General features: G+C 40.9%; 1 protein-coding gene across 1 annotated transcript in view; it reads right to left on the bottom strand.

Annotated features, from left to right (window-relative positions):
- The window catches only part of PDE4B (phosphodiesterase 4B), a 213,670-nt gene that overhangs the window by 165,645 nt on the left and 20,343 nt on the right, over positions 1–27,682 (bottom strand). The window contains exons 2-3 of the mRNA XM_054834236.1: positions 20,584–20,695; positions 17,984–18,219 (exon numbers count right to left, since the gene is read on the bottom strand). Coding sequence (XP_054690211.1) covers positions 17,984–18,219; positions 20,584–20,625 — 278 coding nt within the window. The 5' untranslated portion in view covers positions 20,626–20,695. The remainder of the gene's footprint in view (positions 1–17,983; positions 18,220–20,583; positions 20,696–27,682) is intronic.

Below are 27,682 nucleotides of genomic sequence, written 5' to 3'. Positions count from 1 at the left end.
AAGGCTGCCTGAAGCAACAGCAGCATAAATCGAAGGACGATAAGCCAGGGCTGTCAGAAAACCCTTTATCAGCCCAGCTCTCCCTCTGAAAATGCGCCAAAGTGTTTCTGTGTCAGCAGCCTCTGTGTGGATGCGGCTTGCCTGCCAGCTACACACCGACGCGCGCCGGAGCCATTCAGCCCCGCACACCAGCTCATGAAAAATTCATAACAGCCGGCTCCCGATCAATCCCTTTCCTATAGCATTTTGGCTGCACAGACTTAACAGAAAAACACTGGATTTTTCAGTGTGCACTAATAAAATCAAGGAATTCCCTAGCCTGTCACAGGCCAAGTAACTGATTCATTCAGGTTTGTTTAATAAAAAGGTCTTCATTCAGAATTAGTTTTACCCGTACTGCAGTAGCTCCACCCATGACATGCTTATTGGCTCGATATTATTTTGACAAGTGGACTCTGTTCAGCTCTGTCTTGTGTTATGAGCATGTCGGATTCTCATGAAATTTTAACGAGCCGTCTAACACCATGACATTGTTCCTGGGCATCGCCGAGCGCATCCCGGGCACACCCGGAGAGACCCCTGGGATGGCAGCAGCGCTGGCTCTGATAGAGATGTGCGCAGCACTCAGGGTGGGCCAGGAAGAAAAGGTCTAGTAGAAAAAAACAAAAAATAAATCATGAAAAAGCAGGGAATAATATTCTGCGAGAACAAAGCGTGCAAGAATGCACACCCCACAGGTGAAGCTGAAGACTGCCGAAGCAGCAGGCTTTGCTGTCCTGGGATCTACGTGTGGTCAAAGGGCAAAATCACTGCACAGCCCCGACCCAGCAGCCAGCGCTGGAGAAGCCAGCACAGGGAGAGAAAATAGAGGGAAACACCAAAGGATGGGGTCCTGGCACTTCCCTGCAAAGACAATGTAAATTAATTCACATTGATTTAAGCAATATATGTATTTAGAGACACAAACCCCAAGATTTTTCTCTGGACATAAACAGCGTGAAACCAACTTCTACACTTGTAATGCTAAAAAAAAAAAATCCAGGCAAGGAAGTTAAAGAAGAGATGCTGACACTAAACATAATACTACAGGGAGTGGCAGAGCATCTTTTAACTGGTCACAAGTAGGTGACCTTAAACGTAAACAGAATAATTCTTTTTAAAGGAGACAGGACAGAGTATACCCAGCCAGCCGACGGTGAAAGTGCTCTGATCTACGTGCAAGAGGCTGATTGCACAGTATAGGCATGAATTACACAACAAATCCCCATCACTCCCTCTACATTCCATATATCCCAAAAAGCTTTACAAAAACATTAGCGCGCCTTCCTCATCTTCAAGCAAAAGGCCGGCTACAGAGAGCTTCCCTATAGCTGAGACTACAGGGGACATTCTACCTAACCTGCTGCGATGCTCTTCACCATTCACAATTCTTATTTTTTTTAAGAAAAAAAAGTAGAGACACCTGCGTAAGCCTAACCTAAGGATACTGGAAATGGCAGTGTTATCTGATACCGAGAGGTTCACACAGTAGCGGAACAGGAACATTTAATGCTTTAGGAATTATGACGTGTTAGACTGTGATCTGTTATTCTACATCTCGACTGTACTGACAGGCGGTGAAAGACAAAGGGAAGCTTGAGAGCTATGCCGAATGAGAAATAAAATCCACACAAATGCTTAGAATCTGGAATTCCAAAGAGAAAAAATGAACTTTCTAACTCACCAGGAAGCAAAATGGGATATTGGAGGGGCTTTGTGAGAATACATCTGATATTACAGAAGCAGTATTTCCACGCCTTTTCATAAAGCTATTAAATGGCAGGGAGAATAAAGGGAAACTCACCTTTTAAAAGCACTCTGCAATAAAACATGCTGTACAACGGCATGCTGCTCGTACTGAGTACGTACTTTCTTTACCTGGATTCAGAGATGTTTCAGAATCAGTGTCCATTAAGGGAATGCTGCTCATTATTTGGACATTCATAAATTAGTAACGAGATGTCAGCCCCACAGCCTGTAGAAGATGTGGTAAGATGTACAAAGGTTGTCGATGGAGCAAAGAAATGCAAGAAAGACTAAACTAATGAGATGGGAAAAGGAGACTGCGGGGAGAAGCAAGCCTCCACTCTCCCTTGTGGACGCCTAAAGAATGAAAAGACAAAGTGCCACCCACTGCTTTGGGCGCTGCAGGTGCTTCTCCAAGCTGAGGTCTGGGACACTAGTTGCCTGGTACACAACCTCACAGTATTTTGAAGGCTGACCACTAGCACAGGATATTTCTTCTGTTAAATATCTTCCAGATCTTGGTGGCGATGGGAGCTAATGGTTACCTGAAAAGGCTGTAGAACATCTCTCTGTTTCAGCTGTCATGCTTCATGCTGCCAACTTCTGATGTTGCACGCACAGAGGACCGTGCAGCCAATGCCTATGTAGTCTCTACTGATTTATAGTACTGGAATTCTGTCAAGACATGCTGCTTTACTCCAGGATAAGCCAAGAAGAGGTGAAAACAAGAACATCTCGAGAGACCTGAGCTAACTGGCACGAAAGTTTGGTATCAGAACAAACTTGGCAATAATTCTGAAAAATGAATTTTGCTATCCTTGCTGAGGTTACCATCAGCAAGAGGAGGCAATGGTAGACAGAACACCTAGGGTACCAGAGCACCAGGAGAGATTACCGGGTACAAGGCTCAGTTTACTGAAGTTCCCTTAATATACATGCAAAACCGGTCAATAAGTATCTCACTGTAACCTGAATTTCTGCAATGTCCCAGTAACACAGCGTAATACAATAATTTGGCTATCATTACAGATTATTGTGTGCAATAGGATCAGTAGTCCAAGAGTAATATATAATTTCAGCTCATCAGAAAAGAGGCCAGTAATACAAAGGAAGAGTTGAGGAGGGGAAGAAGATGATTAAAGAAAAGGGCCTGGTAGTGCTGGCAGGAAAATGAAACTGCATGGAAGAACAAGGACAATTAGGGAAATTGTCGAAAGTTTAAGTATACTTGGGGGAGTTTTCATACAAGCTTCCTACCTTACCAAAGTGCCTAGGATTGCAGAAGGTTTTGATATATTTTAATATATTTTATTAGAATAACAAATACAGGTGGAAAACAATATTTTCAAGCACACAATTCCTCATCAGAGGCTGATCTTCATTGTGTTGAGAGCAATTGCTAAGCAACAAGAATACATACTTTTTCCTCACAGCAGCACTATTATTTACCTGTTTCTAAGTCATAATTGCCAGGATAAAATAAAATGCCAGGGAAGAGGCAACTGTGAAATGTCCTACATGCTTCAGTAGGAAAGGAAGAGTGGTTAGTTGACTTCTCGCAGCACTTTCGGTTGGTGGCAGAGTAATTGGATAATTCCTCCATACAGCACGCTCTCTAGAAGCACATTTAGATAAAAACAGTTAGGAAGCTGCCCTCTGTTACTTAGGTCACTGTTCCATCCATACACATTAGCAAGGCATCCCAAAAACATAATGCTAACCTGACAGTAAATTAATTAGAAAAATTGTTTCAAGGGATTGCAGTTTGCCAGTACGACTTTTACTTCCTTTTCAAAGGAAGGAAACCTAGGGGAAACATATTTTTAGTAAGTACAGAGTCTCCTTTTCAGAAATTCTGGCTTTTAAATATTCTGTCTTTAAAAGCAAAAATAAAGATCTTTTTCAAGCCTTTACACAAATTGAAAATTAAGACTATGATGTGTGCCAATCATTATAAAATATAAAACACAGATCCTCCCTGCATATTTTTAATTGTTGTTCAAGCCATTTGCTGTCTAAATGCATTTATGTAATATATGCTCCTGAAGCAACAGAGCCAGTTCCTTTGTACTTGTTAGTCCTGGAAGGACTCTGATGGTCCCCCATGCATGTCAGCGTTTGCTTGGTTTAAGTCAGGCATCTCCGCAAACACAGACTGTAAAGGTCACTCAGGAGAGCTGGCCATCTCTGGAACCTTTATTAGTAGTTGATGATACACAAGGGAAGGACTTCATCTGACTCTCAGAAGCCAGTATCTTTCTTTTAGACTATGATTTGAATACATTTGATGTAAAAAGACCTATTGGGCCAGCGACATTATGGAATCTCAACAGCATGGTCACTACTGAACATCTGGATTTCTGCCAAAACGTACAGGGTAGAAGACGGGTTGGGGGAGGATCGGCGATGGACTTCCAGAAGAGAAACTCTAGAAGCCCATTAGCTCCATTAGCTCAGAGAGAGAGGAACGGGCAATGTGATCCTAAGTAGGAGGCAGTGAAATCACTGTCCCCATCTAACAGGTCAGCTAAATCATATTTCCATTATAAAAGAAAAAGGTTGATGAGAGTAGGAGTGATCATGCAGGAGCCTAGAAATTGGAATCAGAATTGGGTCGTTGAAGCATGTGATGGGTTTAGAGGAACAGAGCAGTTGAGGAACATCTGTTTTTATGAAAGGACAGAAGAACAAGATTTTGAGGAAAAGGGGAAAAGTAAACCAAGGTAAGGGAGAAAAAAAGCTATAAAATGACAATTTTTTCTTGAACTAAACCAATAAAGACATGTGAATAGAGAAAGCAGAGAAAATGAGAAGGTAGAAGAGCGAGTCAAGAATATGGGAATAGTCACTTGTATTGGAAAAGAACTCAGTTAAAATGATTGCAGTAGAGGAGGGAATAAATTTTCGGTGGAAATGTCACAGGACTGACATGGATGTGATCTTCAGCTCAACGCCTAAGGCAGAAGATGTAATTGCCGAGATGAGCCAGCACTGAGAATAAACAAGAGCAACCCAGGCAATGGGAGACAGGCAAAGATGCAAGGGGGAGGTAAGTGAATCAAACAAAAGAGAAATGTCTAGGAGGAAACTCAGAGCAAGACAAAAAAAACATATCAGTGAACTGGAAGCTGTGGAAAGGTAAGTGGCCAGGAAAACAGATGCCAAAGAATAGTGCTCCAACGTGAAAAATAGAAGTCACTGTGGATGAAAATGTAAGGATAGGAAACGACAGCTAAGGCTTTAAGTCAGAGCAATGGCTGGTAAGAAAAAGCTGGGAAGGTGACTGATGCAAAAGGAAGAGCTGGATGCAGCATTGCTAAAACCTGGAAAAGATTCCAAGAAAATAAAAAAAAAAAAGCTGTACAGCCAGTGTTACACATAAGGATGTGTTTGTGGTGAACTTAAATCTTTCCAGTGATGGAGTTAGTTCTCTAGACACAACAGAAGTGGAGAAAAAGAGAAAAGATGGTAAAGAGTATAAGCTGAAGAGATTGACACGAGAGGAAATGATAAAATACATACTTCATGCCTTCTTTATTTCCTTTCTATCACGACCAAGAGGCACACTATGTCCGTTCCACTGGTTACATTAGAGGCAGAATCAGTATTAGTTAGTTCTACCCCATCCTAGTCCCAAATTTACTTTTATCTCCATCAGAGTAGGAGCAAATCTGATGATAGCCTCTACTTAAACATATACCTATGTTTGACATTTTTAAACCACCATATCAAATTCTGATGCTTTAAAATAGTAATTTAGCCTGAATAATAAGAATTCACCATTCTAATTTGAGATGCATTTGATCAGCCACATCTTCCTACAACACTATAAAGAAAAGCCACAACACAGCCCGGTGATCAAACTCCCCAAACATGCAGTACAAACCTAGTGCTTAACGATAATATAAATGTAACAGCAAAGAACTATTATCTGGAAGCTGTGAAGAGATGCTGATACAGTAAACTTCTTCAACTCTCCCTTAATAATCTCTTCTTTAATAGAAGGCTGAGCAAAGCCCAATGCGGCAAAGTCTCTTTGGCTCAGAAGTGGGAGGCTTTTAGGTGTTTGGTTTGTATCTTTTTAAGTAAAAATAAAAATTAAAAAAAAACAGACGCCTGCCTTTGCTCAATTGCAATGACTGCTGTTTCACAAGCTGGAGCTCCATGACAGAAAACTTTAAATGACATGTTTGAGGATTTTTCTTATACTTTCCTGAAAGTTTCCAGAATTGAGATGATGAATGAGAGGCAGAAATACATCCCTAATTACTGGTTTGCATGACAAATTTCCCACATTAGAGAGGCAAAAAAAAAACCCAACAACAATTCGCTGCAATTTACATTACCATTGGAAGATAAAGTTTTTCTAGTTCAAAATGACATAGTCTGTATCTCCATCCCCACAGATTTAGGGGCCTCTGAAATTTTCTGAAGGGCAGACACCAGTAATTCTTGTATAGGCCTTTGAAGTGACGTTTTGGAGCGCTATAAATGGCCACAGAAGACAGAACCACAGCACCTAGCAACCCTTCGGTTTGCAGTGTAAGAGCTGAGCCAACTGCAAAAGAAAGAAACAACCAGAAAAGTCCATCCTTATTTATTTCAGAGTCAGGACATCAGCACAGAGAAACTACCCACATCTATGAGCTCAGCAAAGGTTGAACAGGACCCATCCTGTATAAAAGGCAACCTTTTGAGCTTTTCCCATTTCATTAGCTTTCCATTTCAGTTGCTTCCAAACAGGCCATTTCTCATTCAATAAGCAGCTTGTATATTAGGTTTTGGCTTAGCACCCGACAATTGCAGCCTCTCTATATGATTTCGTAGGTCTTTAGGTCTTTAAAACATCTAGTACTTCTAACAAGGTCAAGAAGAACCAGAATACTTCTCAGATTAGTCACAAATAAACAAACTCCATCTTTAAGAAAGATACCTTGAGAGTTTTGAGTGGCTTGGACGCTCGTCTGTTCACACTGAATTACTCATCTACGTCAACCAGGTCATCGTACCACTTGAGCAGAGCACTACAAGGTCTCCTTTGTCGCAGAAAAATTATTTGCATTCAGAACATGGATGAAGAAGTCAGCAGTAACAGTAAGCCTGGTGCCTTTCACCTGCCATTTAGTCCTAAACTGGATCTGGCACATTTGTTTCTGTACCAAACCACAACATAGAAAGACAGAGACACAATTTATCTGAGTTCCTTGCACTTTTTAGTATTTAAACAAAAAAGTACAATTTCGTATCGTGCTACAATGCCATTTTTTTTCTTGCAGGTATTTACGTTGTTATCTCCTAGTAGGTACATATGAGGCAATAAATTTATATACTATAAGCCCTCAGGGCATGATGTGAGATACCTTATTCATAGTGGTAATTTCCTTAGCAACTTTGATTGTGCTTGATTTAGAGTATTTCTCAGAGAACATTTAAATGCCTTCTATATTATCCATAGTGAGTAATCACATATGTCAGACCAATCTGTATTACTTGCGATTCTATTCTCATTTCAGAGCCACAGATTAATATTTTACAAATTAATTCCATAAGCCAACTTATTCTTCATAGGCAGAGACCTCTGTGGTGACTCCAGAGAAAAAAGAAGCCAATGCATAAAAGTTTTATGATTTCACACATCCTTTACACCCGATGTGATGAGAAAAGGCTCTATGCTACTACAAAGACGTAGTATGAAGGAGTCTTTAAAAAGATATTTGCCTGGACAGGCTACGGGCACCATAGCTCCTGGCCAGTATCACCACTGTAATTCAGTCACAGGTAACCTCCTCGGTAAATATAAAACACAAACAAATGTTACTGTCTGTAATTTCCATGTAACGAGAATGAAAATGACATAATACAACAAATAGCATGAAAAAAAAAATCACTATTGCTCTGTCAGAGCAATGTTCTTACTGATAACAGATAATCCTATGGAACCAATTCAGGCACCCACTTTGTCAGGTCATTTGTGTATCCTGCCATACGCTCCCCTGAAAAACTACAGTTTGGTTTGGTTGGCAACATCTCCACCCACACGAGCAATGGAAAGGGTACAAAAATGACTGCTTAGCCTTGGACAACCCTCTTCCTGCTTTCAAAGAAAGGATTTAAATCGTTTTCATGACCAAAAATGTTTCTCTGTTATTGGTCTCACCTCTGACAGCTGAACAGGAACGGAAAACTGCACCATTTATCTGAGTCTTCTTTGTTCTTGTATTTTACTCTTGCTCTTCCAGATTTTTAATTCTGCAGCGGTTGACTGACAAAACATCATTCCAGTTTCCATACAAGTTATTTCAATTACTTTGTGTTTCAGATCATCTACACCTTATCAGCTCTCTCAAATTAAACAGTATCAGGTTTACAATGTGCTTTTATTTATAGCTATTTTCCCTAAAAAACAACAAAGACAGGTAAAGCTCACTACATTGCCTGTTGACCAGCATGGCTGTAACCTCCAGCTTTGCCAAGTGCCTCGTGTTTTGGCGCTAGGAAGCGATACAAAACGCGTTGTGCACAATCGTCAGAATTCACGTTCAGCTTTGTGCGTTACGGCCCGATTAGAGGAATAAATTCGCAGCCAAAAACCTAGAGACGAGTGCACTGCCAGTGCCAATAAAAACAGGGTTAAAGAGAGGAGGTGGCTTTAGCCTGTCCGAGTACGTAGGAAGTCTCATGTGTTTCTTAATGGAAAGAGTGTCCAGTGATGGGTGACGAGCCTCCCAGAGCAGCAGTTGGGTGAGAACCTGCAAAACGTGACTGAGGCCAGCAGCAGAGGACAACGGTCCTCTAATCCGTTCTGATGACACTCTCGATGTTATCAGGTTCTCTGTTCAAACGACCCAGGAAGGAATTGATACAAAAAATGTTAAAAAGATTCCTGGAGGCCAGGACATAGCTAACGAAAAAATGTATGAGAAGGCCTAAAGGACACCCACCGGTGCCAGGTGGATATGGACCACAAGGAATTCAGCGAGATTAGTGAGCACTTGGAGGAGTTGATTTCCAGTTATCTTGGAGATGTTCTGGCAAACACAAACCAAGAGGAGTCATCCAGGACACATCTCCTACATCCACAGACAGAAGTCACCAGTCACAAACACAAGGCACATCACTGGCAGAGTGAATAGTTTGACTGGTTACATCCTGACAAAAGAAGCACCGCCATCTCAAGGGGGACTTGCCAATCCAAGGAACCGCTCACAGCAGATCAGAGATACTGGAGCGTTGACAGTAAACGGATTCAGTAGCTTGGTTACGAGTACTTGTAAGTGTGATCTGTAAGTGGACTTGGTTGAGTTTGCGCTGGGAAATGAGTGCACGCCATGGATCAGCCGAGAGCTAGAAGGTAGTTCTCCAGGTAGCCAAGCAAACTGGGTTTGATTTTTTCTTTCAGAAGTTATCATTAGTCAGAATTTTAAAGATAAAAGAAAGTTCTGTCAAATTCTTGTCTGATTCAGCTTTTATATCAACTGTATTTCCATAATCTCCATTTATTTTATATTCTTGGGAGGATGAAGTTTGAACATAATATTTCAGAAGCTTCATTGTCTTTTGCTAATTAACAGTGACTCATTTCTTTCCATTCTAGATACATTTCAAGCTGTCTTATTTCATTCTGGATCGAGGTATATAATTATAATTGAATCACTAAAAGCCTTTTTTGTGTGCCTAGAGCTACCTCTATTTTGAATTACTAGTATCTCCAGGCAAATCTTGCAGCACCAAACTTCAGGATCATCTTCAATAAAATTACTGGGCTCACCTTGCAATTCATAGAGAAAAAGGGATGCTATCATTTCGAGCATATAAACAGACTAAAATCCAACGAATCAAATAAATGCAAACTAAGAAAAAGATTATATTGCAATAATAAAATACAAATTGTGTACAAAAAGACATTTATAAAATGATGACATTTTAAATTCAAAACCTATGACTAATCCAACATTATGTTTCTTCTTAAAATTCCTCTATACCAGCTACACCACACACAAACCAGAGTTATTCTAACTAGGCCTTCTAGAAAACATAAAAATAAAAAAATATTCCAACCGAGAAGAAGATCCAAGAGCTTCAAAAACTGACAGCAACAGACAATGTCTAAATATAGGCAGACAAAACACTTATCTGTATATTTTTAGCTGAGAAAACTTCAGTGATAACTCAGAGCACAAATTATCTCTGCAGCAGCTTCTTTTTAGATAGGTTTGCACTCGTACTGGCTATGTATAAAACGAGCAAGCAATGATCCCTATATATTTGACTTGCCCACCATTTTTTCCCATTATGAGCAATTCTTGTGATTTATTTTTATAAGCAGATCTCCAGGATTTGTGGCGTAATTTCAGATGGGGACGGGTGTCCACCAGTGACCCCACAAACCAGAGGGGCAGGCTAACTGTGAGTCCCGACACAGCATCATGGTTTAGGGGTGTTTTGTTGGACCGATCCTCTACTCTACATAGTTCCTGGCCAGGAAGAACCGCCACCCCCCCAACCAAGGCAGCGAGGATGGGATATTTTCTGGTAGAAACATCTTACTAAGGGAGAAAGTAGCAAAGCTGTAGAGAAGATGTTTTCCTAAATTATCTCACTATCTACATTTCCTCCTCCACATCTCTGTGAGGTGTTAAAATCAAGCTGAGGGGGGGGGGAAATCAAAGACAACAAATTCAAGGAATTTCCTCTTCCCATACTAGACAAGCAGCCCCTGCCTCCCACCTTGGCGAGCTCAAACAGACTTAAGCCTCAGTGAACTTCGTTATGTCATGTTTACGATCTAGCTGTAGACAACATAAGAACTATAACACAACAGAACCTTTTCAGCTTTTCAGAGGCTATCTTGAGGGGTCCCCAGCACTCCAAGCTCCTACCAATTCCAGTGTTCAGCACCAGGAATGAGCCATCCCTAAATGGACCAGACAATATTTCTACCTACTGAAGAACAAAAATCACTGAGCAGACGAAATCCTGTAGGACCGTTGGCAGATCTAACACTCCTCAGTACTCGCCACATCTTTCATATTATTAGGAAGCTTAGGACAAATCTTATTAAGTCTGATTTTCAAAACTAAGCTATCACATACATTTTCCAGAAACAGCACAGTGTAATTAAAAACTATTTTCCCCATAGATTATATGAGATGTTATGACGAAAACAGTTGACCTCCTTTTTCGAGGCAAGTATATGCCCCACAGAAACGTGGTACAGACTTTTGAAATACAGGAAGCACATTCAATCAAAATAATTGATCCTGCTTTATTACAACAAAAATTGATGTGATAATAAACATTTTGGACCAGATGATGTCCAGAGATTCCTTCCAACTTCAACCATTCTGTGATGTAAATATTTTAAATATAGGTATAAAAATCAAAAATATGTTTTTAAGTTTTGGGTTTTTCCTCCTAGGTTTTCATTTTTCACATCATACGGGAAGCCGGCTCATCTATTTTTTTTCTATTCCAAGCTTGCAGCATATTTCTTGAGTTCTAATCTAGTTGAATTTGAAATGACTTAAGAAAGAAGACTTCAACCTATTTCACATGGTATTATCCCACAGTCTGCAACATTTAAAAAGAAAAAAAAAAAAACCAAACCAAAAAACCCCACGCTTCTCCAAAACAGCATTACTCCTTCTGAAATTCTGGTTTTCATCCCACTGTTCCTACTTAAGCTTCCTATTACCCTAAATATTTCCTTTCATTCCACGGGATTTACAGATTTCAAACATGTAAAGGAATGACTGGGTATATTACCTTCTGCTTAGTTTACAAGCCTGAATACAGTTTTATTATCCTTTTTAATCCTCCATGCAAATCTCCATCCCCTGCATCATTCCAACTTCTCTATCTATCCCTCAATTAATTACTACCAGTCTAACAGCTTCACAATGGCTACAAGCTGCCCCTCGCTGAAGTCAGCATTTCTGCCGAAGGTTTGGTCTCAGACTCAGTTGCCCAAAATTAAACTGATTTTTTGTTGTTGTTGTTTTGGTTTTCCTGTTGCATCTAATTTGCTGCCCACGATCACCATCTGGAGAACAACATGCAGTACTACAAGCATAGCTTTAATGCACTCACACGTTCTTCTTTGCATGCCCCGACTTCAGGAAGATTTTCAGATGATCATGGAAAATAGGATAAATCCCTTAATATTTCCTTTTTAGATTCCAACCTGCACAACAGAATTCTTTCAGAAGTAAACAAGCTATAGACCCGGTCACCGACAAATGACTGGCAATAATACGGCAAGCTCACGGACACGCAAAACACTATGGTTTGTAAAAAAAAAATCTTAAAAAGTATACACAGACTAATGGTTAATTTTTTTTTTTTTAGTAAGTGGCAAGAATGTGACTCAAATAGCAATGAACTCTGTTAGCAGACAGCTTCCTTCAAACCTAGTGAGTTCTCACTTCGCTCTCGCAGAACAGCGAGGTAGCTTTTGCACTGGACAATTAGCAACACACATTTTAATACAGCATTTAATACCCGAGTCTAAATGTTTAACAGAATCTCTATGCCCTGAAAAAGTGCACTCCTTGCTAAATTTAATATTAACCACATCAACTCTTTGTAGAATTCTTAAGGCCTCTATTTCCTTACACTTTGGGACTCATCATAGAACTTATTTTTGTTTCAACATAGAAACTTGATGCAAAACCGTCACAATGTCTCCACAGACTTGAGTCAAATGTGTAGAAATGGTGTAAATCAGAAGTTAGCTGTCAAGCCTAACCCAGGAGCTGGGAAGTATCAAAAAATAAGATCACAGAACTATTTTGGATGCTGCAAGTGTAGCTACAAATATATTCTTCACACCCTCAATCTTCCCTCTTGCCTGGATTTCTTATCACAAAGCTTTAGTTATAAAATATGGAGCAGGATTGTGGAAAACATTTTAACAACTTTTATGAAAATGCGGACAAAATTTGTGCAAAAGAAGCTTATGACTTCTGCATTCAGATTGCCACTTGAAGATCTATATCCCATATACCTCTTCCCTTGCACGATTCATGAAAGCTATTTCGTACGTGTACTGCCTTGCCATTTTCACACAAAATATTATTACATCACAGCCAGCTTAGAATTCTTGCTTTGGTGTCAGCCTGCCCATTATTTCTTTGCTGGTCACAGATCTTGTCAGAACAGCAGCACTCTCAATAAACCACAGTTTCAATAAGAAAAAAACAACAACTCAGGAGCAGCTTTATTTTTTAGGTTCCCATGTATCTTAAGTTAAAATATTTATATAAGTCATGGCTCACCCTCTCCCGGTTCTTCCTTTTGTATTACCACTGGAAGGTAAATTTAAGGTGATTTCTGAAAAAAATGTTGCAGAAAATCAACTTACAGAAGGAAAAGGCTTACTTTCCTCTACCCTTCCCAACCAGTATGTTCTGTATTTGAGCCCTGTTATTCTTTTCTTCAAACCACAGTTACTGCAATCCCAGGAACAGCCAAATTTCCCCGATCTGTGCATTCTTAGCACACAGTCTGCAGCACATCGCGGACGCTGCAGCTTGATTTTTGTACCATTTCCGTGATGGTAGAAGCAAATTTCACCTAACTAATAATGAACAATATTTTTAAACGAAAACAAAGTACTGAAGCTGCTGTAATATAATCTGACTATATTCTCCATTGATAGGTAAGGTTTTGCAAAGAGCTTGGTAACATACAGAGCTGTGCAAGATGCATAGGTAGTAGCGGGAAGCACTGTATTTCACAGATGTGGCATCTCCTAAATTGCTCCAGAAAGATCCACAGATATATTATTATACGTAAACTCTCTTCCAGGATTTCAGCTTAGAAATCTCATTCCATAACAGAGATATTTGCCATTTGGTGCTTTGCTCAATACAGAGCACGCAGTGAAATGCTTGGGAGCAATGGAGTGAGTAAGCCTAAATAAACCATCCAGAAGAAAGTGAAACAGTAGTCCAGCACAAGAAGAATAAAAAGATAAATAACGAGCGTATAGCAGAGACTTTGTGCTAACAGGAAATGGGAGAACTGGAAGAATGGCTCAGCAGAATGCACACCCCAAATACACCCAGTGAGAGTTTCCCCAGGGATTTAATCAAGTTAAGAGGAGAAAGGAGAAATAACCACAACAGAGGCAGAGCTTTTGCACCTTACAGCTCAGAGCAATCCTCCAGTGACTGGGTTTTGATTTAGCCCTGCCTCTCCAGAAACTTCGTTATTGTTTTTCTGGGTAAGATGATAAATTTCTACAAAGACTACAATGGCTTGCACAAGTAGGAAACAAAACCCCAAACTGAAATGACTTCGTTTGGTATGAAATGCCCATGGAAAGCCTCACTCCCACCCTACCTGCCCTACAAAAAGAGACAATGCCCCTTATAGAAGTTCCGTATGTGTTCCTGAAGATACACTAAATATAACAGTGTAATGAGGAATTTGTATATCAGCATGAAAAGTTCACTATCATCATGATATCCCTAGGAAGCTCTTTCACAATCTTAGTAATTAAAAAAATCATAATAAAAAATAACGATAGCTACTATGCACACTAGACAAATGAAATAAAGACATTATTTCTAGAAATCATTTTTCATGTAATAATAACGAGGTGTTTCACATCTGTCTTCGGGGTTTCATATGCACAGAAATAGATTAATGAAAGCTCAGGTAAACCTACACACTTCTGGATGAGTCCTACTGATCTCTTGCAGAAAGCGTCTCCAAGCTACAACTCTATGAACCCTCAGGGGGAAAAAACCATACTAAGTGAATGTTAAACAATTTATTTTGGATGCATAAGAGTTATGATGGTTTATCTTATAGAAAACCTAAATCTGGACCTTTCATTATTTATGCATTTTAGTTGTGTGGATCCCAAATACCTTAGACCAGGGCCATTTACATTTAAGTTTCAGTAGAGAGCTTCCTTTTGGATGCTTTGCTGCCATAACAGTAAAATGAACTTGATCCTCTACCAGCTATAGCAAGACTGTCTACCTGGAACATAACCAGAGGTCAGGATAGGTCTGTGTCCTGAAGCTGAGTCGAGGGAATAAATTTAGTGAGGTCCCTTCCAGTCTGAATTATCCTATAATCTTATGAAACTAAGAGTTGTTTACTCTCTTCACAAGGAAAATCCTCTTTCCTCTCCCAGTCTGAGATTTACACTGTTTAATGGCATTAGGCTCCCTACATTTAAAGCCTTTTTTTACACACACACACACACACACCCCCCACCCCACCCCACCCCCCGAATTTTCTGCCTGTGGCTTCAGCATTTTCATTAAAGCTTCAGGGAAAGATACCCATAAAGTGAGGTGGAAAAAAAACCAACAAAACAGACTAAGAATCTAAGAATGGTCTTACCGGTCAGGCCAATGGTACATCTGGCCCATGATCCCACGAGATTAAAAGCACAGAACAGAAAGGAACAGAAGGCAAACTTACATGGTACTACCCCTCAAATATTTTCCCAGTCCTAGACAACTTGCAGCCCAGAAGCTGAACAAGAGATGGGGTTTACGTATTCAGAAGGAAACCACAACAGATTACTCCTCCTAGGATCTGTTAGGCTTTCCCTTGAGCCTGCTCAAACTCCTAGCATCTACAGTATCCTACGGCACAAAGTTCCACAGTGTAATTAGAAATTGTGCAAGGAACCACCACCTCCTTGCACTTGCTTCACGTCTGCCGTACCAATTCATTTGATGGCCCCTTGTTCTCATCCTGGAAGAGACAATAAGCAACGGATCAACTACATCTTCATACCACTGGCAAGATCTCGGTCCTATCCCTTTCCTCAACTGTCTTCTCCATGCTGATGAGTTCCAGCTTCCTTCCTCAATCCCCGTGCAGAAGCTGTTCCATGTGTTTAATCACCTTAGAGGCCTCTACCTCTTTTCAGTTCTGCTATACCCTTTTTTGAGAGGAAGGACCAAAACCGTGCACTATATTCAACATTTGACCACGTAATGGGTTTCAACCATGGCTTCGTCATGTTCTATGTTTTATCCTCTATATTCTTTTCCTTCAAATCTTTAACAATTAGTTTGCTTTTTTGACCATTAACAGGCACTGAACTTGCAACTCTATTGGACTTTTATCCTATACCCAGGATCTCGCTCCTGAGTAGTAATATTGTTTTGCAGCTACAATTCTTTCATGCTCAGATATATCACTTTGTATTCATCTACACTGAAATTTTCCTATCACTTTATTTCCCGCTCACTGAGTCTCTTAATGCTCATATCATTCCAAAGCTGTTTCAACACAACGGCACGTACCGGGCTTACACAAATATAACCTGCCTCCGGGGTATATTTCATGCAGAAATGAACCACAATATAGGAGCCCAAAGAGCTTGGGGACCAGATCCAGCTTGCACCGCTCCTACACAGAACATCTCGAGCATCACTCTGCTCCCTGAGAGCATGGTCAGGCTCCGAGTAACTGGAAATTGCGTCGGTGAGGAGCTGCCTGGCATGGGGTAGAGAACAGTGCTAATCTAGTCAAAAGCCCTTGATGACTAGAACTTAAAACAGAAAATGGGAAAGATTAGACCAATTTTTTTCCCAGCTGTCAGAGCAGTCAATCTACCTGGTGCCCAGGTCAGAAAGGTGAGGGGGGTGCAAAGATGCCTGTGTAACACCCACCTTGCTACATGGCTGTGAACACATAGGATAGATTCAAGGGTAGATTGATTCAAGTCGGAGGGTAACTGCTCGCTTATAAGAGATTAACAGCAACAGAGAAATAGCAGCAACCTGAGTATCGGTTATAAGTGTTTTCTCTCTGACTGGCATACCGTTCAAGAAAAATACACGCTGTGCGACACAATACGCATACACAGAGTCTGCTGTAACGGAAGAGAGGAGCAGCAATGCCCCCTTGTGTTACAAGGGAAACTAACGATAAATCCATTGCAATTCCTTGCATTTTCCTAAATCACATATGAAGGTATAAGCAAAGACCAGAACTAATTCATTCCTAAAAGCACACCTTACGAATAGGCTCTCGGTTGTCTTGCAGTCAAGACAATATTACAAATTGCTGCACATACACAAAAGGGAACATTCTTAGAACGCTCATAAAAGGTAAATCAACCCTTTTATTGTCACAATTTACAATCCATCTGAAATTAGATAACTTATTTTGACAAATTTATCCACAGCAATTAAATGCAAATACTGAACAAAAGCCCCTGCTAATTCCTCTTTGATTTCTGTATCTCATCTCTCTCAAGTGCAGTTTAAAAATCATTATTTTCAAAAGGAAAACTGTTTTTAAAGGACTCTAACAAATCAGTTTAGGATGTCCTCTATAATTGTTCAAATGCAAACTGAAATGCCAGCTCTGAAGAGAAGCTAAACAGAAGCTAAAACCAGATTCAGACTTGAGAATAATGACGTGAACACGTCTTGCAGCCAGCAAATGAAATTAAGAGTGGAGCATTTAAAAACTAGAATCCAAAGCACAAGTGAAATCTGAAGTTGAGAGTAGAGGTTTTAAGGATGCATCACAATGCCATTTCAGGATTCATACGGCAAGTGGGACATCTCACCTTATTTTGCCATTAAAATCTACCATTGCAATTCCAACACAAGAACACTCAGGGCTTTGTCTTCTTCTCCTCCCTTTAGATGAACTTCCTTGGTTTGACGCTTAACATTCGGTTTCTGTTTTGGAACTCACCTCTTAGCAACCCCATTTTAATCAGCTCCCTGATAGATTCTTTGGGACTTTTCTTGAGGTTAACATCAGATTCAAACACTTTTCCAAGCCTTTCTTCTAACGCTTGGACAGGAAATTGCCTGAGAGCTAAAGCCTTTTTCCTCAATCTGTTGTAGAAGAGTCTACCACCATTTCTGAACTCTTCTGCGAGTGGAAAGCTAGTAACACAAATCCCCTGTCTGAGATCAGAATTTACAACACAAGAGTTTAATGAAGATGCACAAAAAAGTGGACTGAAGAGGTTTTAACAGAGGTAGAATTTTAAAAAACGGCAATTACTTTGTAAAATTACATCCCTCACACATCAGCTGATAGGTATCAACGAAACTGGTTAGTATATACAAGATAATTATCTAGTGCCTTACAAATAAACCAAAACAATCCAAAACAAACCCCACCCAACACCAGAAAATAACAAAACCCCCTAAAAAACCCAACCACGTGAGATTCGTAACAAAGGGAAATAACCTACCAGTCTTGGTAAGTGGTGATTGCAATACTTGGAGGTGTCAACAAAGGCAGAGTTGTTGGTCTACAGACAATGTCTCTGTCGGGTGTCCTTGCTTTTTCTGTTTGTCTTTGGGATAGTGGTGGCAACTGCAAATTACCAGAACAACATCTTCTTCCTCTCCAGAGGTCTATGCCCAGAGCATGGCTGGAAGTACTGTAGGACTTACTCAGCCCACACTCCAGGTAGTCCAGAGCATTCTGCAAAGACAGAAAAGCCACTGAAGTTCTGCAAAGAGATGCTTTCCTCCATGTGGATAAAACAGTTTCAATTGTTGTTCTACAGTCATAGCTACTCACAAAAGATAATTGGATGATGAAATCTTGGCAGAGTCTGACTGCGCTGTATTGTTATTTTATCAAGTTATGAATGAACTTGAAAATTCATTCATAACTTGTCGAAGCTAAATTCAACAGCTAATTCTAATCTAACTGAACACTTCAATAATCCAGGTCACTTCAGTGGTATGTTAAACTTTTAATATTTTGAACTTTTTCACAGATCATTCCTGTCAACATTCATCTTAAGCATCATTCATCTCCACAGCACAAACATACTGGTTTGCTACTTTTTTTGATGGATCACCAGGCAAAGAAAGGTGCCAAGAATACTGGACTTACACACATCCTGAATTATCCAAGAGAGAGTGAGAAGAACTCCCAGCTAGGCTACCCTACCCTATGTCTGCCATTCCTAATAGAAACAGTCTCCAAAAAAGGTTTTGATCCATTGAAACAGTTTTCCCTCTTCTGGTTTATACAGATTTTCATTTAAAAACATCACCACGATTACAGAACTGGTTGTCAGTCTTCTCAAACTCAAGCCAGAAGCTCTCCCACAGCGGAACAGCACTGCAAGAGGGTTGTCAGTTTTGCTTTTACTCAGACAATGTAGCTAGCCAAATACAATTGTCCAATATAAATGAGAATATTTCTGTATTGCGTGTGATGAGCTACCAGTAGAAGCTGGAGAGTTATTATAATCAGTATATATATCTATGGCAACCTCTCTACATTCTTCCTCTTCTTCTATCCTCTCCTGAATTTTGATCTCTGTCCTGCTCTCTCCACCCTTCGCAGACCTTTCCAAGCCCTCCTCACACCCCTTAGTTCACTTTCCCTACAAACTGCTACCACTGCGCTCTCCCAGCCAGCACTGAGTGACTTAAAAAAGAGAGTGGTTTAATTTTCCATGATTAGTTATTAGGTCCTTCATGAACAACTGCAAAGTAGCATGAGTCCTCCATTGTCTCATAGTATCTAACGGAAAGTATGTTCTCCGTCACCATGAGACTATGAAAGTAAACAACTCTGTGGTACCATCTACTCTCTTATCTCAGCAAGGAATCTCAACATGGGAACGAAAGACAAAACTGATGGGAAAAAGGCATACTACCAGTTTTCTCAGCTTTCCCTACTTGCTTGCCCATCCCACAACCACGTGAAGCATCCAGACAGGAAACAACAAGGCCCACAGCTAATTTACTCCTTGCATATAGCCTGAAGCGCTATAAGGCATGCTGGTGCAGATCCATGAAGTTAATAAGGCATCAACATCATAATGACCTAGATAGAAGTGTAAAATATTTGGCACGCTGTGTTTCCAAAAATACGCTGGAGATCTTCAGTCATCCAAACCCTACTCTTTCACAGCACAAAATCAGGTCTGTGATACTCCTAGGAACCCCAGAAAGGAAAGCCTGCTTTCTATATGAGGATCTGACTTAAATTGCCTTTGTTAATAATCTCTGTAAGACCGTTTACTTTTTTTGTTATTATTTAAGAAGTGTACAGCAGAGTTTTCTAGCTTCCCATCAGATTTCAGATGCCTGCTTTCATGAAAATCAGCAAGGACTGAGTGGACCCAGCACCATGCTCAGGCAAACTGACTACAAAGCAGTGCGACACGTGGCCTAAGGGCGTAAAAGAAACATTTACTGAAGGAGGGCTATAGGATACACTACTAGGTTCTACTCCTCCACTGTATTTTCATATACATTTCACGTGGTTTTCCATTTTTGGTGAGCCTCAGCTGTGACAAACAAGACAATTACGGCTGGGGTTATCATGTCATCATTACAAACTGATACATTTCTCCAGAGAATGGAGTTTAATTAATAGGGGATTATGATGATGATTAGCAAGTGTAGTAATGGAGTAACACATGCATCGTCACATTAGGTGTTCAGCAACGACAGCGTGGGGAGAGATGTTGAAACACTTGTAAGTACACAAGTACAATGCATGCAAAGCTGGGATCCAGTACAGAGCTTCGTAAGGTATGGAAATGCTCCCCGCTGCCTGCCAGCAGTACCCTGACCCAAGAACAGTAACGTATATGCTCTGCATAAGACTCCTCAAAACTTCTCATGGTGTGGGGGTTGCTTTGTTTGGTTTTAAATGTGCAGGGCTTATTTTCTGCTTATTATATGAGCTGCAAACAACTCTAAGGAAATCAATGAGTAACCAAAGCAAAACCAGCTGATACACAATAAGACGAAACTAACTTCTCTTGTTTTCATACAGCACTGGGGAAAATAAAACATGCTTTTAGAAGAAACTTACCTCATCTGCAGTTACCGTCATGACACTTCTGCTTTTCTTCATTATCGAGATTAAAGTGCACTCTGTTATAAAAAACTCTTGTCGTTCAATCCAATTTCTTCAGACAGGCAATCTGAAAGAAAAAAATTGTATTTTTGAATAACAAACTGCTTTTGATAACAAACTATGGAGCTAACTGCTAAGATCACAGCTGAGTTATAACTTACTGTCTATTTTCATAAAACACTTGGCAGCAGATGTTATGCAAGTGTAGCTCTCTATTAGTGAACGGACAATTCAATATTTAGTAAAATCATGTTAAAAGTAACCGGTATTCACAAGGCTCTGCAATCTAAGCAAGCCCTGAAACACATCTAGTAATATGGGATCAAAGCTAACGGGTTCTACTTGCAGAGAATTTTTCTTTAAATGAGCCCTTTTCAGAGGTACAGTACAGAAGGTCCCCAGGAGCGGCTTGAGCTGGCTCTCGCAGAAATAAAGGAATTGCATTTGTATGCGACTCTAAGATTTAATCATAACTCACAAACGTTATTTATTATTACACTGGCACGCACACACCACTTCAGCCACTAAATTACAGCCTTCTGTAGAGGGTGACACTGCAGCCGCTTTGAGCCGTGCAGAGTGCTACGGGGAACGAAACACAGGCGAGCAGCTGCAGCGGCAGGGGAAACCAGCACACGGAACCACCCCCTTGGAGTTCTACTCTTTCTCGCTGTGGATTCAGCGCTCATAAAAAAAAGCTTCATGATTATATAGAGAGAACACTGAGGGTTGTGGGTCTTTTTATTTTCTTTCCCCAAAGAACAGGTAGAGCTGGAGTGCCCCTTTCGGTGTGCTGACAATTTTTCTCCCCTGTTTGGAAGGATTATCTTTGGGGTAGAAGACTGCTGAAGGGCCACTGCTCAAACTTTGGTGCTCAAGCCACCACGAAAAGCTGTGCAATGGTTTCAGGCTTGGTGATGTTAGACCTCTAACAGGACGCTGAGAAATCAGGGATTTTGAACTGGATTCAGACCTGCTGTTCATGCAGTGCACGTTCAGGAGAGCAGTAAGCAATTCAGATTGCCTGCAAAAAAGGGCTGCCAGACCCTGGTGATCTATCCAGCCGATGAGGAGCAGACGCGGCATCAAAATTAGGCACTTCATTCTCTTCCCTGCCACTACCAGCAGTCAGGGACCCTGAAAGCAGGCAGCCTGCACTATTCACTTTTACTGGGAGGTTCCAAGCCCCGGCAGCAGGCACTGAAAGCCATCTCACACAGCGACTGCTGGGTTTACAGACCTGTTCTTCAGTTCCCACCCCACAATAAATTCAGAAGTCTGAACGCTCAAGCGCAGCAGCTCGGCTTGGCTTACAACCACCACACAACTGTGCCATCGAGGCTTCAGATTCAGTTTAATACCGTCATGCCCAGGTTAAATGCTATTTAGCTTGCACCTCTACCTATATAAATCAAAAAAGGTTAAAGAAAAAAAGCCACACTGACTCTCAGGCATAGGATCTGAATACAGAGGTCTAAGGGCATCACAGTCTCCAGGAGCCAGCTGCTCATCTGCTCTTCCCCGCACAAGAGAAGTGCTGTAACGAAACTGCTTCCCTCTAACCCAGATCACTGGGGAAAAAAGAGAAAAAAAGAGAGAAGGAGAACAAACCAAACTCAAACGGAACACTAATGCACCATGCCAGCACTGTAGTTGAGTCTGCCTGCAGTTCTGGCTGTGGCACAGGCACCTCCAGTTGTTTTCATTTCCTTCGGGTTCATACATCCAACACACATCTATCCCTTCATTGCCAGCCAAAGCATTTGGAGTGCTCAGATCCCTGCCAGACATAACTCACTGCCATTCCAGCACAAGTGCCAGCACACAGGGCTGTACGCTTCATCCTGCGTGAAGCAGCATTGGAAAAGAGCAGAGGGATTTGTCTTCTAAAGCACCTAAAGAGCTTCCCTCCAGGAAAGGATGAACAGGACTGTCCAGGAGCAAAGGACAGAAGACAACAAAAAGCACTCTGCAACGCCTCCCCCCAGGCTCGCTCTGCTCTCAGCATCCATCGCTGGCTGTCACCAGAGCCAGGCCAGTGAGAAAAACAGATTTATGGCCTGATGAAGAACCCTCCTCTTACGACAACAGCCACATGTGTGACCAGCTAAGCAGTCGGGGTGGGTTTAGATATTACAGCCATGGAATGGCTATTAAAAACTGGACGCTTGGCAGCATGGTTGTGTGGCAACGTTACTTCTCTCTGCAAACCTTATCTAGCTTTTGGTCTAGCATATTACAATTAGATGAGCAGGCTAGTAGTGAAAAAAGTCATAGAATCATAGAAAATAGGTTGGAAGAGACCTCAGGGATCATCTGGTCCAACTGTTCTTGGCAAAAGCACGATCTAGACATGATGGCCCAGCACCCTGCCCAGCTGAGTCTTAAAAGTGTCCAATGTTGGGGAATCCACCACCTCCCTGGGGAGATATTCCAATGGCTGATCATTCTCACTGTGAAAAATTTCCCTCTTGTGCCCAAGAGTCATTACCTGTCCTGGTTTCAGCTGGGATAGAGTTAATTTTCTTCTAGCAGCGGGTATAGTGCTGTGTTTTGGATTTGGGATGAGAATACTGTGGATAACACACGGATGTTCTGGTTGTTGCTAGGCAGTGTTTACACAGAGTCAAGGACTTTTCGGCTTTTTCCCCCCACCCTGCCAGCGAGGAGCCCGGGGGTGCACAAGGCGCTGGGAGGGGACACAGTCGGGACACTGACCCCGACTGCCCAAAGGCATATTCCATACCATATGGCATCACACTCCGTATATAACTGAGGGGAAGCTGCCGGGGGGCTGGGACCATGGCTCAGGAACTACCTGGGCACTGGTGGTCTGCGAGGGGCGAGCAACTGTGCTGTGCATCACTTGTGTTGTATATTCTTTTATCATCATTATTATTCTCTTTCTTTTCTGTCCTATTAAACTGTCTTTATCTCAAGCCACGAGTTTTACTTTTTCTTCCCCGTTTCTCTCCCCCATCCCACCGTGGGGGCAGCGAGCAAACGGCTGTGCGGGTGGTTTAGCTACCAGCCAGGTTAAACCACAATATTAGCAGCATAAAAGTCATACTACAGTATCAGAATAAAATTCTAGAATAAGTTTAACAATTTCAATCTTCAACAATTAGGAGGAACTAAAAAGCCCTCTTATAAAAAGAATCCAAAACTGACAGCAGACAGAAAATTAGATGATACTGTCCCAGATATTATGCAGGTAGAGAAGACCATGACAGTGGTATGTATGCACAGACTGGGAGTAATATTTGCTGCCAGAAATAAATACATATTCTGCTGTAATATGTAGACAAAATTCATAGAACGAACAAAAGAAGGAAGCAGTTGCATAAGCAGCAGAACTAAGCAGACTACAGATTTGAGTTTAATAAAGTACAGACTGGTGCTTAGTAAAGGACAAGTTTGAGATGTGCATTACTGTCCTGCTGTGCAGACTTTGTGATGCCCAACGCAATTGAGCTCACACTGCGGCACATCCCACAGCGGGACTAAAAAATGCATCTCCCTCCTGAAGATACGTCAGTTCACAAACCGACATAAATAAAGTAACTACATAATAAAGTAAATAAACACACACATAAATCCAGGAAAACATCTTTGGGGGAAAAAAATCTGAAAGAACGAGAGTTCAAGGGTGTCTCCTAAATTTTACTGAACTTTAGAATCAGAACCAACACTAAGAGATGAGACATGGAGAGATGGACCAGACTGACTAACAGATCTTTTCTGTGGAAGCCTGAGTCCCCTTATACCACAACTTCCTTTCCTTTATAAATATTTATCAATTTGTCAAAGTTAAGTTTAAGCAGAACATGAATAATTGTAAAAAACATATTTTGTTCAATTTGGATTGCATTTCTGAAGAGCCTACCAAGAAAATGTAAGGCTTCCGTTAGTCATGACTAAATTACTGTTAAAATCTGAGTCACTCTTTTCTTGTGTCTTTACATAAAAGATCTGACACCTGGGATGAACATCTAGGGAAAAAAAACCCAAACAAAAACACCGCAGAGAGGCTTACTGGAAAATTTTTCCCAAGCACATTTGCTATTTCATGCAATCTTTTGTTACAAGCAAAGAGTTTCTCTCCACTACCCAAATTCCCGAACAAGAAACTATATCCCAGCAGACTGGTTCAGTGTGGGTGCCTAAAAGCAGCAAGGCTTTGCATTTGATATTACACTACAAAGAAAAGTACTCTTTCAGTGCTGCAGCTGGGTCTAATCCACTTTGCTGGAATATATTCTAGGTAGGGTATGAGATTTCTTTTTACACCTAGCTGACCTAGTTCTTCCACCTAAAGTTTTTTGTGTTCAATGACCATGTTTTTCAGAAATGACAGTAAACGCTCCAGCAATTTCAGAGGGATAAAGCCTTATAGTGAAGGTATGAATTAACAGGGTTCAAAACTGGCAACTGGCAGTGGTGAGGATAAAACTACATGGATGCGTGTGATAAAGCCTGCTTTTCCTACACACTTTTTCAAAAATAGCTATTCAACTCATCCCGTGTGAAATCCACTATTTAAAGAAATTCCTAAAACGCATCTTAATGTGCAAGTTCTGGTAAGATTTAGAACACAAGACACACACTTCACCATGTCACTGTTTTCCCACACATTTTGGCTTCTGCATGGGCAGGTTTAAAGCCACAGGGTTATGAGACAAGCAGATTAACCCTCGCACCCCTAGAGATACTCCCTTCCCCGATGAAACACAGACAAGGCAGAGCCAGGAGGATTACATTTTTGGGGTTCACGCGGTGCTAGTTCTTTGGATTAACAAAAGGTTTTGGCAAGCAGAGCTGTTTATCTGGCTGCTTTCATATTCTAAATTCATTTCCTCCCACTTTTCAAGAAGGCAAGACACAAAGATTGAGAGATAGCTGGGAAAAAACCCAGAAAAAAACCCAGTGAAACTCCGATAATACAGCACGTTCTGCAGTACCATACCTGTTTGTTCCCAACTGCCAGCAGCTCTGCCAGGGCCACGACACACATTTCTGGGGCAGGATTTTTCCTAGCAACAGAATGCTGATCCTTCCAGGTTCTGCAGAACCTGAAGATGATCAGAGATAAAAACAGAAACCCTAATGGTGAATTACTAGAGAAGCTTTACTAAGGGAAGAGCTGGGATGAAGGAGATTATCTGATCACACAGACAATTGCATCATTTGTGAGCTGGGATTCAAACAACTTGATTCTCCTTGAAGATCATCAGAACTTCACGGGGTGAAGTATATACTCAGACAGGTGACAGTCACCAAATTTAAAAAAAAAAGTTATAATCTCGGGTGTAGCGCTCTCAGACAAAACACACAGGCTCTTACTTCAGGCTTAGAAATTGCACACTGTTCCTTGTAAGAAAAATAAACCCTACACGGATTTAACATTGGTCAAAGGCAAGTTGAGGTATAAATAGCAATCAGTACCTGAACAGTGATGGTTTTGTATTTTACCTTAGAGAAAACTAGCGACTTCAAAATGTGAGAGCAATTCTTCGCCCTCGGATTGCTACGAAGGTCAGCTTGCTTACAGAAATGGAAATGGAGGTCATGGCCAACTGGTGCACAGCATGGCAGCAGCACCGCCGGTACTGGAGCTGTACCCCTACAGCAGGAACAACCCAGCAGTATGTTTACAAGCTGTACACACAACTAATAAAACTTCAAAGAAATATCGGGCAAATGTTTCTGCAGAATTACATTCCCCTGAAAAAAGAGTCTCAGGAATTCTACCATTTTATTTTTGCATCGCACGTACACAAAAGTCAGGAGCCATGGAAGAATTAACTGTACCTTTTCCCCTTCCACCAATTTAGGCACTAGGCTACTATTTTTCCTGTATTGAGCCCTAAACTTTTAGCCCTGTGACTAAGACTATTACATGCAGCTGCTTGGACACAGCCTCCCAGAAATACATACTTAAGAACATCCCAAACAGCCCTTTTCTCTACTTATCTAGAGAGCAAAAAGTTGGTTTTTGCAGTGGTCTTTTCCTATTTCTTGTGAACAGCAACAACTAAACTGGTCTGCAGAGCTTATGGCAGCTCCAAGAAACTCACTCCTCCTCAGAAAAGTCAATCCGTCGTAATTTTCATAAAATGCTGAGAATACTTCAGAGCACTACACAAAATAAAAACAAAGGCATCTGTTAGGACAAATGCTTGCAACTTATGTAAACAGACTCAGAAAAGAAGGATTTGCCCTGAGAGGTAAAACTAGCTTTATTTCTTATCACTGCCGATATCATCCAACTAGAGAAGCGACTACTTCAGTTTGTCCTCTTCCAAGGCTGCTTTAAGCTTCCTCATAATTGCCAACCTGTGAATTAAAGGCTGAGTATGCAAACCAAGTCTAAATTAGTTTGCTGGTTTTAAGCTATCGGGCATCTGTGCGATGTATTAATGTTGCGAATTTATCTACAATATAAATTAAACCAACTCTTTTATTACAGAGGGTGAATGCTATACTCAGGATACTTTGTACATATTCGAGAAAGTTCTGTCAAAGTTGTGCAGGGTCAAATAAAAAACTTTAAAAAAACAACAAACTCTCCCTTCCCATCTTATCACTGGGTAAATTACCCTCATTAAAACAGCGTCTTAACTTTCATGAGGAGGTTTCTTACGGAGATACCGCCAAAATTAGGAGGATTGCAAAGACTCATCTTTTCTCTGGCAAGCTAATCATTTAAGCTGAGAATAACCAAGTTGGTCTATTCCAGAAATTCCAGTAACTTTTTGATTTCCAGCAGAGGGTACAATCAGGTTGTCATTGCTCTTCATTTATTTCAGTTACGATAGGAAAATCAATCCGCATTTGAACCTATCATTACACTGCTTGCTGTCATTAGGCCTAACATGTTCTGCAGAGCTCCCATGAAATACAAGCAATATTTTTCACTATTATTGCTGAAAAAATATGACCATATTTTTTTCAGGAAACTTTCAGGCAAATGTTAATAGTCTGGGCAGAAGAAAGAATCGCAGAAAGCACTATTCTGTTTTCTTTACTATGTTAATGATTTTTAAATCTTCTA

This window comes from Grus americana, chromosome 8 (genome assembly GCF_028858705.1).
Source record: "Grus americana isolate bGruAme1 chromosome 8, bGruAme1.mat, whole genome shotgun sequence".
NCBI classification, from domain to species: domain Eukaryota; kingdom Metazoa; phylum Chordata; class Aves; order Gruiformes; family Gruidae; genus Grus; species Grus americana.
The sequence above is the reverse complement of the archived record's forward strand: the minus strand, read 5'-3'. Positions and strand labels throughout refer to the sequence as shown.